This window comes from Zeus faber (genome assembly GCF_960531495.2).
Source record: "Zeus faber genome assembly, chromosome: 18".
NCBI lineage: Eukaryota > Metazoa > Chordata > Actinopteri > Zeiformes > Zeidae > Zeus > Zeus faber.
This window is the reverse complement of record NC_137210.1, coordinates 24799006-24812855: the sequence shown is the minus strand read 5'-3', so window position 1 is coordinate 24812855 and position 13850 is coordinate 24799006. Positions and strand designations below refer to the sequence as shown.

The following is a 13850-nucleotide window of genomic DNA, read 5'->3' as shown; positions in this document are numbered from 1 at the left end:
CACTCGCGTGTGTGGCTGAACCCGGCCGTCAACAATGTTAGAAAAGTGTACAGGCCATTCATAAAATCGCCATAAAACATTTGGCCAAATTAATTGGTAAACAAATTCACAGAGAGTGCAAAATAATTGATTCAAATATTGAACTACACAACTGCTCCTATGTTACTCCATCACTACATTCCCTCACTCATCCCCTACTGCCTATTGTCATGTTTAAAATTCATTACATTAATATTGCTTTCAGAAATATGTATGTTTGTCCAGACGTGTTACCGTCATTCACTTTTTAAGAAGAAAAGCACAGAAAAAACAGAAATATAATGTCATGGTTAAAAACGACTCCGTTGGCTGTAGTAGGTGTTGTGTACTTTAATATTTTAACAAATTATTCCACATTCTCTGTGAATTTGCGTATCTATTCATTTGGGACGTGTTTTATGGTGGTTTCATGAGAAGGACCCATGAAGGGGAACCCACACATAACTCACATACACTGAATGGCTTTTTATTTTTTTAAAGAACCAGGTAAAAAAAAAAAAAAATAATAATTGAAAATGAGATTTTTCAACCAAATGATTGTAGGAATGGAAGCGCCGTCTTTCAGAAACAGCCAGATCACTGCAACGCTGACGTGCTGTACTGCACATCTGAGATGAATTCTTCAAAGGGAAGATATTTGATCAAACATTGACTTGGTCTCCCTCGTGTGTGTGTGTGTGTGTGTGTGTGTGTGTGTGTGTGTGTGTGCACGCTCCAGCCCATGTGGTAATGCTTTCCTCGTGTGTTTCCCTGCAGGACTGAACTCACCGTCTCCTCTTGTGGCGGCGTCGCCTCGGGGAGCTGTGCTGCCGATGATGTGAGCGCTGAAACTGCACCGAGGGGGTAAATCCCTTCCTCTCCTCCCTCCACGTTTGATCTGGGCCTTCACCGGGGTGACGGGTCGCCCGTATAATTTTGGCTAACACAACAGGCATAAACTGAGACAGCTTTTTTTTTTTTTTTAATTTACTTTTTCTTTTTTTTGTGTCTGCCTGCACAAAGGTTTGGGGAGTTATTGTGAAAAATGTGGCTGAAATGTTCGCTCTGAATCGCAGTTAATGCAACATGTGCAGGTACTATAAAGCAAACTCTGATGTTTTTATAGTATATAATTACATGGTTGTTGGTTTTAAGCGTTTAAACTGAAATTATAGTTTATTACAATATACAGTATTCCTAAATCAGAACGGCCAAATAAAGTTAACATTAGAAGCGTATCTGGGTTTAAAAGACATGTGACATGTAATAAAAATAGTATATACATTTTTGACTGTGCAACCCACAGAACTACTACCGCAGAACAACAACCGGCGCAAGGTATCCCAAAATGGTAGAGTGGTTGAATTAACCTATTGACCATTATGATAAAAGAAAATTGTGAACAAGTGCTTAATTTAAGAAAGTTGTATTTCTTAAGATTATTATTTTATTTATTTATTTATTTATTTATTTAGAATAAATCTCAACTTTCTTCATCATCCGTGGGCGGTCCGTACCGCAGGGCCACGGGCCTCAGGTTGACCACCACTGCCGGCCCCTGCGTCTCGGCCCCCCCCTACCGAGCGGCCTCCGCCCCGTCTGACGACCTCACACCAGACTAAACACACGGCAGGACAACAAACGTCTGCTTCTCACACTCTGCAGGGATCAGACGCCTCCAGCTGCAGCAACCTCACCCAGAACCAGCCGCTCGCTGAACTTAATGAGTGCCAAGTAAATCTACCACCCCCAAAAGTTCAGTTTTTTTGTGTTCCGCTGTTACTGACAAACACTTTGTATGATGAACTAGTACAAGCGTCTTCAATTCAAAAAGTGCAGTTGGGGAGTTTTGTGAATGGTTAAAGGGTGGGTGTGGTGGGTTAGGGTTAGGGCTGTGATTTAATCAGCCACACCTGTCTTGGGTCTAGTTAATTGGGCTCAGGGGTGGCTGTGCACCCATTGCTCATCAGAGCAATTGATGAGCACGGGTTAAATCACCCATCCTCACACACACACACACACACACACGAGGGGGGGGGCACCTTTGTCGTGACGACGCTGCAGCTCCTCCTGGCTTGTTTGGTCCCGTCGCTGTCTTCCATGAAATGGTTTGTCTTCAACATCATCGCCTGCGTCCTGGGTGGCGTGGGGCAGGGGAACGGCCACAGCAGGTTTGCGTTTAATCCAGGTTTTATTAAAAATATTGGTTTCCATCATTTACTGTACAAATGCTCCATTGTTTTACCCTTGAGAAACTTACCACTCTGCTGCAGCTTCTCACTGTGCTTAAATGCAGTCCATTGGGGCAAACGTTTAAGCCTTAAATGTTAATTCTTCCTTTCAAAAATGAGAAACACAACATAATACAAGTACAGTTGTGGTTCTACCCCCAAAAATTGTCGCAAGCTGAACATTTTCTCATTGTCTTCACAATTTTATTAACTATATTTGTACTCAAAGTCAGCTCTTTTGGCTTCATCCGTTAATGTAAGAGACTAAAAACAGGAGGTTGTTACTTCCCTGGCCCATGCAGAGATGTTAAGAGGCAGGTGCTCAAAACAGGTGCCGGTTGGGAAGAAAGTGGGTGCCGCGCCCCCCAAGTGTTCCCGTTGCGCCCGGTGTTGTGTTTCATTCCACATAGGAACGGAGTGGCACAGCGGAGCGCAGATCACCGCCGCCCGTGACGGCGCACATCAGGGGCGCGGAGGCGTGGACGCGTTCCTCGTGAATACGCATATCTTGTCCAGACAATCCGCTACCTCGATGCCACATTCACGCCAAGAAGAACGAACAAAAAAGAAAACCCCACCTGATTAGAGCACCGCGGGGCGGGTGCTCAGGCCTGTTACTTCCTACTGGCGACCTGCTGTAGTCAACGTTACGCTTTGGATGTACTGCAGCAAAAATAGTTTTAAATAAAATGTGATGTTACTGCCAATCAAAACATGTGAAAAAAAAAAAGACACCTGGGACCTAAATGTGAGTTTCTCGTTTTCAAAAAGATTTAACTTTTTTTTTTTTTTTACACCTTAAGTGTTTGCTGGGGTTACTGCTGTAATGGAGTAGCTACTCCATCGTGGGGATCAGAATAAAACAAATAAACGTGGATGAAACAATCAATTTGCTAATAATATAGATGTACACATGAAGCCACTATGTGCGCACATGACTGGAGGGATCCTCACAACTTCAATCTGTAATTAGTTTTAGCAGCTGCCCCGAAGCCTCGTCACCGTTTCCAACCCAAGTCCAAACCCGTAATTAAAAACAAGGGGATGATCTCCATCAGGACCACGAGGCCTCTTTACGGACACGGAGCACCCGGTAATGACAGACACGGCCGGGGAGATGAGCGACTCGAACCGGCCGCAGACCACAACGCCATTGTGGCAAAAACGAGGAGGAAAAATAGACAAGCCCCCCCCCCCGACCAGATTCTGGGGCTTTGTTGTGGGAGAGCGGCGGGTGGTCACCTCGCGGTCTCGGGCTTCGGGTGGGGGCAAGAGGTCAGGAATCTGGAGCTCCAACCTCACTTTGACCTGGACTCAGCGGAGTGGAGTCGGGTCGCGGCTCCGGCGTCGACGTCGCCGTCGGCCGCGACCAGACGGTCGTCGGGCCGCCGGAGCGCAAGACGACAGCATTCCAGGCTTTAATGTTCCGCCTTCGCAGACTTTGTGGGAGACGCCGCGGACCTTTCCACCATCTGCGGGAGCGTAAATATTGTTCCTCGCGTCTCCGTTTACCTCGCTCTTCTGGCGGTCCCGCTCGTTTGCCTTCGCCATCTCACCGCTTTCAGAACCGCTGATTTATGACGATTCAGCCGATGAAGCTCGCACCCACCTCCTCCTGAATTCGGACATGTGTGTTTATTTGAGGGAGCTTAGAAAGGCCCGCTTGTGTTTGCTTTGGGGAATGTTGTCTCAACATTAGTTACAACCCCCCCGAATGGGGATTCGCTACCGTTTATTTGGACACAAACATTGACCTTTGACCTTTCCACTGGGTGGCTAATCTTCCTCAGAAATACCGTGGTCCAACGACGCTGCCTCCTTCTGGATGTAAACAGCACAGCCGATGAGCGGTTAGTCCAAATACAACAGCTTTGCTCCTTAATTGTGAGTTATAACTTGTTGTTTAGTATTAAAGTGGTAATCCATAGGAATATGTTATCAAAAAAAGAAAAAAAGAAATTCCCATGTTGGATATTTTCCCCGTGTGCTTTTAGCCGACACTAAGAAATAACCATTTGATGTATTTGTGTGATGTGTGTCATCCTCTTCATGCCGTTCTTCATTGTTGGTGGTGGGGTCCACCTCTCCCGGCCAAGTGACCAAGAAAGAACAAAACGAAATAGGAAAATCAACGAGTCAATGAGAACCTAGATGTTGTAGTGTCCTCCACCCAACACAGGCGATCTGACGGATTACCACTTTAAAAACATCTTCCAAAGCGTAACTAAGGTCTGCTGTATTGAAGTGTGTTTCAGAGTGATTGAGTGAGATAGAAAACGAAAGTGAAGCCAAACTTCCATCCCTCCGTGTGAATTAAAAAAAAAACAAAAAAACAAAAAAAACGAAATAAAGACCTTGTATTTTTTTTTTTTCAAAACATGATACTTTATATTGTAGATGTCAAAGACAACATGTTAGAGCAAAAGTTCCCGAGAGAAAAAAAATTACGATTTCTATAACAGTGGAGCAACAAGTTAAAAACATGAGCAATAAAATAAAAGAAAACAAAAAAAACAAACAAAAAAAAAAAAGAATATGCATTTTATACATTTGTAAACCTAGAACTGTTACTGTCTGAGCCACAGTGGTCATAGATACGTAGAACTGGCGTAAGTAGTGGAATGGATGAGCAGAGAAGTGACGGGAGCCGGCGTCTGATGGATCGAGCCCTTGGAGTCCGACCACGTCCCCCCCCTCCCCTCCAAACAAAAAACAAAAAAAACAAAACAAAAAACCCCAATCTTCATCCGTCTGTTCTGTCGTTCGTAGCTTCCCTCGGGAGCATGTTTTTCTTTTCGTTTTTCCTAGATAAATACAATAAAATCTATCGTCTGTATTACAAGTGCTAATCAAAGATGTCTTTTGCTTTTTTTTTTTTTTTTTTTAATTCAATTGAAGCCTTTTAGTGTGTTCCTTATTTGCACAAGTAAAAAGCAGACACGGAGACGACGCCCACCTTCCTCCTCCTCCTCCTCCTCTTCCCTCCCATTCGGGGTGAGAAGGAAGAAAAATCATAGAAACACAAAACAAACAAAAAAAAACAAAAAACACCTGAAAAAGCGCTGAATGAAACGGTTGTGATGCAGTTTAAGTACTAGGGACCTTCAACGCTCCATCCCTTTGTGTGGGTGTGTGTTTTTGGGTGGTGGTGGGGGGGGGTGTATGATGACGGTACATGCGGACACACAGATCATGCAGAAAGAAAGAGAGAGAGAGAGAGAGAGAGAGAGAGAGAGAGAGAGAGAGAGAGACGGAGGACTGGAGAGGAATACGACCAGGTCGACGAAACAAACAGCTGCTGCTCAGGCGACGCCAAACAAGACGATCAACGAATGGAGAGTCGGCAAAGTGGAATGTTTGTCTGTGTGTTTGTTTGTTTGTCGAACGGCGCCGGGTTCAGCACCTTTGGACGAACGGAGGATGGATGGACCAGCGGGGAAAAGAAAAGAGGAAAAAGACACGGTGGCTGGTGGTCGGTGCCCTGCTGCGAAAGGGCTTGGCTGAAGCCCCGGGACTTTACGGAAAAACAAAAACAAAAAAACGAAAACCAAAAAAAAAAACGGAGAGCCGCGTGGGGCAGGGCGTGGTCGCGGGCGGACGGGCGTCCGGGTTCTGCGTGGGGGTTTTTTTTTTTCCGCGCCGCGAGGTTTGAATCCAGAGCCCGGTCCTAAAACTCGGACTCTGTGTCTCGGTCAGGCCTCGTTCTCCCCGTTTAACCAATTTTAGTGGGGAAGACACAAAGAAAAGTGCATCGAATCAGGAAGAGGAAAACAAACTCACCGTGGATAATCAGCTCACGGTGAGAGCCGGCACCCGCTGGGGCCTCGGGCTGCCATTCGTTGATTTTGTTTGCGTTTCCGCGTGTTGGTGTGCGGAGAGGAACCGTCGTTCAAAACGAAACTTCAGATTCATTGATATAATGCCCCAACTCATTGACTAACTTATCAAATCATCCTTAAAAAAAACCCCCAAAAAACGAATAAAAAGATGTAATAACGAGGGCTATTTGCTCCCCGTTCTCCCCGACATTCCTCCACAATCCTGACTCGGCGTCGAGTTAATTTTACAAAGTGGGAAAAATCCAAAGTGGCAGGAAGCCGTCGTGGAATAACCTTTTTTCGGTCGTCGCCTGGAGACGCTCGGGAGGGCGAGAGGTGCGACCGGACGCCAGAACACCCGGCTCCGTTACAATTGTCGGGGGGAGGAAAACAATCAAAATAAAAACAAGTTACCGAATCTCTAAATCTATTCACGTTAGGATGTATTTATTACTCAGACACTGAGTAGGGGCACTTATGGAGAAAGCAGGTGATTTAACGGCCAAATAACTCCCCCCCCTTTTTTTTTTTTTTTTGCTCGTAGGCATCTTTCACAAATTTAACGGATGATTTGTTTTTCTTTCTTTTACATGTGAAAAATAATAGAAAAATTGACTGTTTTTAAAACGTTCTTTTCTTTTTTTTTTTTTAAGGAAAGTGATACAGATATTTGTCCTGACAAAAACAAACATGCGATTATCTTCTGCAATCATTGGTATGATTGGCCGATCACAGTGATTATCTCCAGGCGGATAAGGAACAGCTATGGCCATTTTCACTAATTTAAACACACTTGACTATTTTCCCCTCGCCTCGATGATTTTGGGTTAAGATTGTACATTTTCTGTATAAGTAAGAGGAAAAAAAAAAAAAAAAAACTAACACGAGATCAGATTGGGAGGGCATTTAGTTGCTGGATTCACTAAATGTATTGCAAGTGTAAGGAAAACAAATGCTGCGCTATCGATCATTTCTCCACACAAGAAAAAAAAAATATATATATATTTGAAATTTAGACGACCAACATGAAGATATATCTAAATGCGTGGACGTCAATGGAGAAAACAGCCAAATCCTCTCTGTGAAGCCAACAACGTAACAGTAATTGCACAGTGGTGTCGCGTGTGTGTGTGTGTGTGTGTGTTTGTTTGGGTAATGTCACTTTTATCGGCATAATAACAATAAGGGGTAAATACAGCTAAAAGCCAATCGTTAGTGTTAATACACAAAGACAACCAATGGGTTGCTACATTGCTTAACACAACCAACTGTAGCGAGGAACAGTAAAAGCGGTGCTTTAAGTCATAATACCCTTGAGAGGGCCCGTGAAAGCCCGATGAAAATATAACCTTGCAATACCAATTTTAAAAACAAGATCAGAATATCTCGTTATATATATATATATATATATATATATATATATACACAATATATATACATATATATATATATATATATATATATATAAAATATGCTTATATTTTTTCATATATAAATCTACTATGAACAGACAGTATAGTAAATACACAATTGTTGGAATCATTATACAAAGTAGAAATATTTGCATCCCCGAACCTTCCCCCCAAAAACCCGGGAGCTCAGAAAACAGCCATGAAAATGTCCACGAAAAAACCGGACCTGAACACTCACTTGTCGTGGATTACGTCAGCTGTACAATGTAACAGATAGAAAGGGGAGGATGAGAGAGAGAGAGAGAGAGAGAGAGAGGGTTGTGTACAAAAAGGAAACATGTAAAAAGTACAAAACTAAACCAAACAAAAAAACAATCAAAGTCTCTGGAGTCCACTTTAGGTACAGCAACACAAACGGCCAATTGGAAAAACAAAACCAAACCAAAACAAAACTGACATGGATGTTGGGGAAAAGGCGAACACAATAAGAGAGTAGTCATGACAACCGTGTGTCGGTGGGGAAGACCCCCAAAGTTCGATGTCCTGCGTACAGTGAATCACAGTCAACACCACAGCACTCAGTTTTCGGAAATATGTGATAAATACAAGAGATAAGCTCTTAAATGCGTGGAAGAAGGTAGTTGCCCAGAGGTAAAACATGAGTTGGGTGACGGTCCGGGGCCGAAAAGCAGGGGAGCGCTTCGACCTCCACGTTGGCGGAGGAGCCGCAACTTCAACCGTCCCACCGGCCAAACAGGACGCCCCCCCCCGACCCCCGACCCCCGCGCGGTGATTTGTAGATCCAAAGGGCGCGAGAAAGAACCAGTGAACCGGTATTTGAGCGGGTGGGCGGGGTGTGTGCCCGGGACGCCGGCAAACCGAAGCATGTGGGACGGGCGGCAAAAAACGGCGCCGCGGTCGGGCCGGCCCGGTCCGGAGGGCGCTCGTCGAAACGTCCGAGGAAACGCGACGGGCGCTCGACGTGGACACGTCCCAACACTTTAAACTGCGGAGGAAGGAATATGGACCCTGGCGTGAGAAGATGTCTGCGTCAAAACGTGCGAGCACCCGCGAGGGCGTGAACACGCGTGCTTAGCGACCCGCACCCGCCCCGCGGTACCTGGCGAGGTGCGGAGCAGATGTTCTGAGGAGACGGGTGGAAGGCCAGATGTGAGCGGCCAAAGCACAATAAATACCCCTCCCCCTCACGCCCCTTTTCAGCCGTGGAGAGAGAAATGATCGTTCAGCAGTTAAAGTCCCCATCTCTCCTCCGCCTTTCCTCCTAATAGTTGAGCGCAGCGCCGCAGGAAAAAAATAGTCAAAATACATTTTGTTTTTCGTGATCGCAAAGCTCAGTGCTTACCCTATTGGGTACGGATATACGTTTGTGAGGGGTCATGACCAGACGGTCGTTCTTCCAGCTTCGAAATACGAGGTCGGCGACCCAGAGAGATGATAGTACATCATGCTTTGGCTACCATTCTACTATTCCAGGAACCAAACCACTCCAATGCAGTGCATGCTAGTCTTCCATTGAGTGCTGATGCTAATGCTTATCTGGTAAAGGGTTATATTGAGTAATACTTAACCAACATGGCGCTTCCCGTCAAAGAGAAAGCACCAAATCCAACCATGTTTATACCTGTGTGGTCGACAACTACCTTCCAAACTTGGGTCAAAGTGGTGGGATGAAGAGGTGGGGTATAAGTACAGGGTGGGACAATAGGCTGGTTGAGGAGCATTATGGGTAAACATGCCAAGGGCCTCCAGTCTATGTGCCAACAACATGCAGGCATTAATGTCTTGCCGGGATCGGAAATGTAAAAGGATGAGGGAGAGGAGGCCTCGTTCCCAAACCTGTCTTTAAGGCAAAGGTCTTTAGGTCGAGTTCGTTGTGAAATATCCACCAGATTTGAAGAAAAGGCACAATTTTGCAGTCTTTTACCGTCGGTCATCTCGTCGACCCGCTCATCGCTCTCGTCCGTTGTGTCCGCTCCGCCGTTGGGCAAATCCGCCTCGGGAAATTTCTCCTTCTCTTTAACTCATCTCTCAGTGTCCTAAGCAGTAACAACATCAAGCGTCAGTCTTTAGCGCAGAGTCGCAAAACGCAGCACAAGCTCTGTCGTCCCCCCCCCCCAAATAAAAGCAAGAAGAGACAGTGCCACAAAGAACAGAGTGATTAAGAAAGAAGACGACTAGGTGAGCCTCGCCTCCTTCTGATAGCAATTCAAGGTACGGCGAGAGTTTGTCTAGTGTTTTTTTTCCAAAAGTACTGGCACTCGAGGGTTGTCGTCGCAGGACGGCTCAGTTGTCCTGCTTAAATCCCGGGTCCCGAGGAGAAGACCTGGCAACCCAGGCCCAGAGCTCCCCCGACGCGGAGACAACGCAACACGTCCGCTGGATGCCGCCAGGTCTGCGGACGACCCAGCTCCAGCACTCTGTTTCAGCCCCCAAGCGCAGCTGCGCGCCCTCCACAATATGACGCCATGTCGGCATGGCGTGGACAAGACACCGGGGCGGGGTTCAAATTGAAACAGAGGGTTTGATTGGATGAGGGCGCCGTCGAGAGGCGCAGAGGCGTGTGAGTGGTTAAATGCTGGGTTGACTTCTTTACATCGGAGCCTCCTCTTCCATCGGCTCCTCCTCGGTCCTGGGGGAGGGGACAATATGAAATGCAACCAGTTTCATCAAGGTCCACTGACAATTTCCCCAAATGTATTATGGGTTGCAATGCAATAATACAAAAAAAAGAGTGACATTTATGAAAAGAAAGCAGCCTACTTTCAGGGTTTTTTTGCATTACGGGTTTACATCTATCATTATGATGGGCTGTCATCATTCAATTTTAGTTAACAATTGTCACACAAATAACTGTGATAAAGAATATTATTGGCCTGTGTTACTTTTATGCCACTGTCACAGTATAAGCTCATAATTGTCTAATAATACATACAGACATTTGACATTGAAGATCGGAACTAAGTACATACTTTTAATTAATTTGCCTCAACACAACTGATGGAAACGGTATAATCGGTGCATACTTATCTGCAAAACAGTGAAAATAATACTTATGTCAAAGTACTGAACCCAACAGGAGGCTGCGCACGGTCTTATCTTTGCCAGAGTGTGGAAGCTGATCAGGACACGAGCAATTCACATCTGTACTCCATGTATCCTGCGTGTTTCTCATTAAGCTATCTGTAAGGTGCACCTTCCAGAAGTTGGTCGCACACAGAGTGTAAAAGACAAACGTGCACGGACCGAGAGACGGTTAAAGGCGCCCACCTCTTGATGTGCTTGTTGGCTACAGACAGGGAGGCCATGGCGGTTACAGTCTCAGCTTCTTCCGTCTCGCACCTCAGGGCCTCATTCAAGGAGTAACCCAGCACCGAGGCCGAGCGCTGCAGCGAGCGCCAGTATTTACCTGAAACACGCGACCAGACAAGAGCGTATGTGACCGACTGTCTACTTGTGTACGGCTAATTATTTACAATGACTGTACAAAGGCTGTTCAATGGCACGTGGAGATGAAGAACATGGTATGTCTAATGATGTGAAGCAAAATTTAGATGTGATTTGGTAAAGATGTTTTTATTTTGAATGAAAATACTCACTTTGAATTTCCAGAACCTTCTCCATGGACTGGACAGAATTGGGGTTGGGTCTCTGCTGTAGAATTTCATCAGGCAGGGGGTCCAGCTTAGGCAAAAAAGGAAAAAAAGAAAAAAGGACAACATTAGAACCACACATTACCTTTAAACAGGGCTGGGCCGGTTATATAGTGTATGGTGTAATCGCCGGCTTATTTCATAAACGGGCGACTGATTGTCATTGACACAAGCAAAACAATCATCATAAATGGAGGTTGTGAAAGTTTTTCTAAAATGTACAAAATAATTGACCTCTCCTAGGTCTATAATTATTATTATTATTATTAATAATAATAATAATAATAATAATAATAATAATGCCTGATGAAATTCTATTATTATTATTATTATTAAAACAACAACTAGGCAACTACATCCGAACAGGTTTCTAGCAGCGCTTGAAATGTAGTGGTGAACATGCTCGTCTTCTTGGCACAGAACCTCGACAAAGTCAACTGGTAATCAAACAGGTCACACATTTTCTTTTACCGTTTGTTTGTTTAACAACAAGTAGCATGAGGTCTATTTGATTTTGTTTTATTTATTTAACAGGACCATACTTAAATGTCTTACTGTTTCACATTTAACATCTGAGAATGTCAAGAAAGGCTATTTCATCTTATTTTACTTAATATAACCGTTGCAGTCGGAAAAACCGCCCTTGCCGGTCTTTTTTATTTTGTCTTAACATAGCCTACATTGTTTAGCACTGTAAAACTAAACATGTATCTGATTTATTACAAAAACGTTTGGAAAGGTTAAATCTTTGTTCTGTTTGAAGAAACAACTGTTGTTAATTATGCCGATACATTTGATTATTGGGTGATCGGCAGCAACAATTTCAGGACTGGCAAAGCCCTACTTTTAAATTCTTTATGTTCATAGCAAAACAGTTGAAAAGTTCCTGGACTTCTACAGAATAAGCCCTGTACACAAACCGTTCATCATGTGGAGAAATGCCCTACATTGCCTTTGTCAGCGTTTCAAGGCAGTTTTTGAAAGAGGATATCTCCACAATGGATCGGACAATCAATAGACAAGCAGCAACCCCTCCCGACAGCAAAATAAAGACATAGCCATGGCCTGCTATGACTGTTACATTAAGAGGAACCTTGACTGGCAGGTGTCGTGGCTACCTCCCGGTGGAGGGGATTATATTTTTGAATGTGGCTCGCCGCCCGGTGTTGAATCATTCTCGGGGAACAACTTGAAGCTGCTGACACAAGGGGGAAGAGGTCTGCAGATGCAAACCTCCCACTCCTGGACGGGCGGCCTGGAGCTGAGCTGCTCTACAATACAAACACTACAATGTGGGCTTTGTACTGTGCCCCGGTCCGAAGACATAAACACTGGCGTAAACACGTAGCTGTGTATACAGGCTGTAAACACACGCCTACGACCTCTATACACATGCGCACACACACACAAGAACAAACAGCAGAGTGAGGATGTGGCCGCTAAGGTCCCCAAGCCAGAACACAGTGGAACCAGGGGTATTCCCCACGAGTCTCTCAAACCCGGAATGATTCCATTTCCTCTTGGCACTCTGAAAATACGACACTTTTGATCAAAATCCCTTTTCCACATACAGAACGTCTCTCCTCTGCATTTAAAAGCAGAAAAAAAATGCACCGCTTTCTGGCCTAATCACAGCCCCACTGGAAGGAACACTGGGCCAACTGCGGGATGAGGGTGTAGGGAGAGCCAAAAAAGAAAGGAAAAAAGGAAAAAAGTCAGAGCCGAGATTTTTGAGCGGAGCAAATAGAATGTCAGAGAGCAGAGGAAAAAGGGATCGCCGGTCAGTCTCGCTCGGCCAAGGCTGGAAGTTTTCTTTTAATTAAAAAAAATAGAGGGAGGGACCAGTGTGCCGGGCTGGGGGGAGCGGCAGTCTGGGGAGAGGGATATTTTAATCCTGCTGTGGCACGACAGGCTGCATCATGCACACAGTCACATTCACAAGCATGCACGCACAGACACAGGGATGTGCACCATCCCATACTGTACATTGACATTTTGATTCGGGGACTTGGCTGAGCCTAAGAGCCGGCTTACAGCACCTGGCCAACGAAACATTCAAGTAAGTAACCGACAGCACGAAACACAACGGCAGAGTGCCAGGAGAGTAAATGTAACGTTAACTGCCGTTTCAAATCAGCACCATTACCGGGGATGAAACACAACCCACACATCCACATACATAGGCGTGCTTTCATTTAATATGGTTTTATATTAAATATAACTACATTGGGTTTTATATAATCCATTATTTTTGGTATGATCCACAGTTGGCAGTTTTAGCGGCCTCGGCTTAACCGCCCTTTAACCCAAATTTACTGTAAAAAGCGTGTTGACACAATCTATTCTTAAAGAGCGCTTCCATGATGATGGATGGTTACATACCCACACCTGGTAGCAACCCAGTAATCCTGGAGTTTCACCGGAGCAGCAAAGCATTTAGCATGTTGCATAAGGTCACTGTTACGGTAGTTGAGTCATTCACCTTCCCTTTCTGAACTGTCCATGGGTGGTAAAGAATAACCCGCCGGTCACAAGACCACTTTCCAGTTACCTTCAACCCAGACCGTTTCCCCAAGTAAAAGCGAGCGCAGAAAACTCCGAGCGTTCCCAGCTAGACTCAGCAAACTGTCGGAGCGAGGTCAGCCGGTCCCCAGGGCGCTGTGGAGTTCCACCCAGGGCAGGCTTGGATTGGGGCGGCCT

The 13850-nt window shown here is 45.1% G+C and overlaps 1 protein-coding gene across 1 annotated transcript in view; it reads right to left on the bottom strand.

Annotated features, from left to right (window-relative positions):
- Positions 1-9999: 9999 nt before the first annotated feature.
- The window catches only part of LOC307243950 (histone deacetylase 4-like), a gene marked incomplete at its 5' end in the record, with an annotated part of 88217 nt that continues 84366 nt past the window's right edge, over positions 10000-13850 (bottom strand). The window contains 3 exons of the mRNA XM_080018920.1: positions 10000-10129; positions 10768-10906; positions 11097-11181. Coding sequence (XP_079875046.1) covers positions 10090-10129; positions 10768-10906; positions 11097-11181 — 264 coding nt within the window. The 3' untranslated portion in view covers positions 10000-10089. The remainder of the gene's footprint in view (positions 10130-10767; positions 10907-11096; positions 11182-13850) is intronic.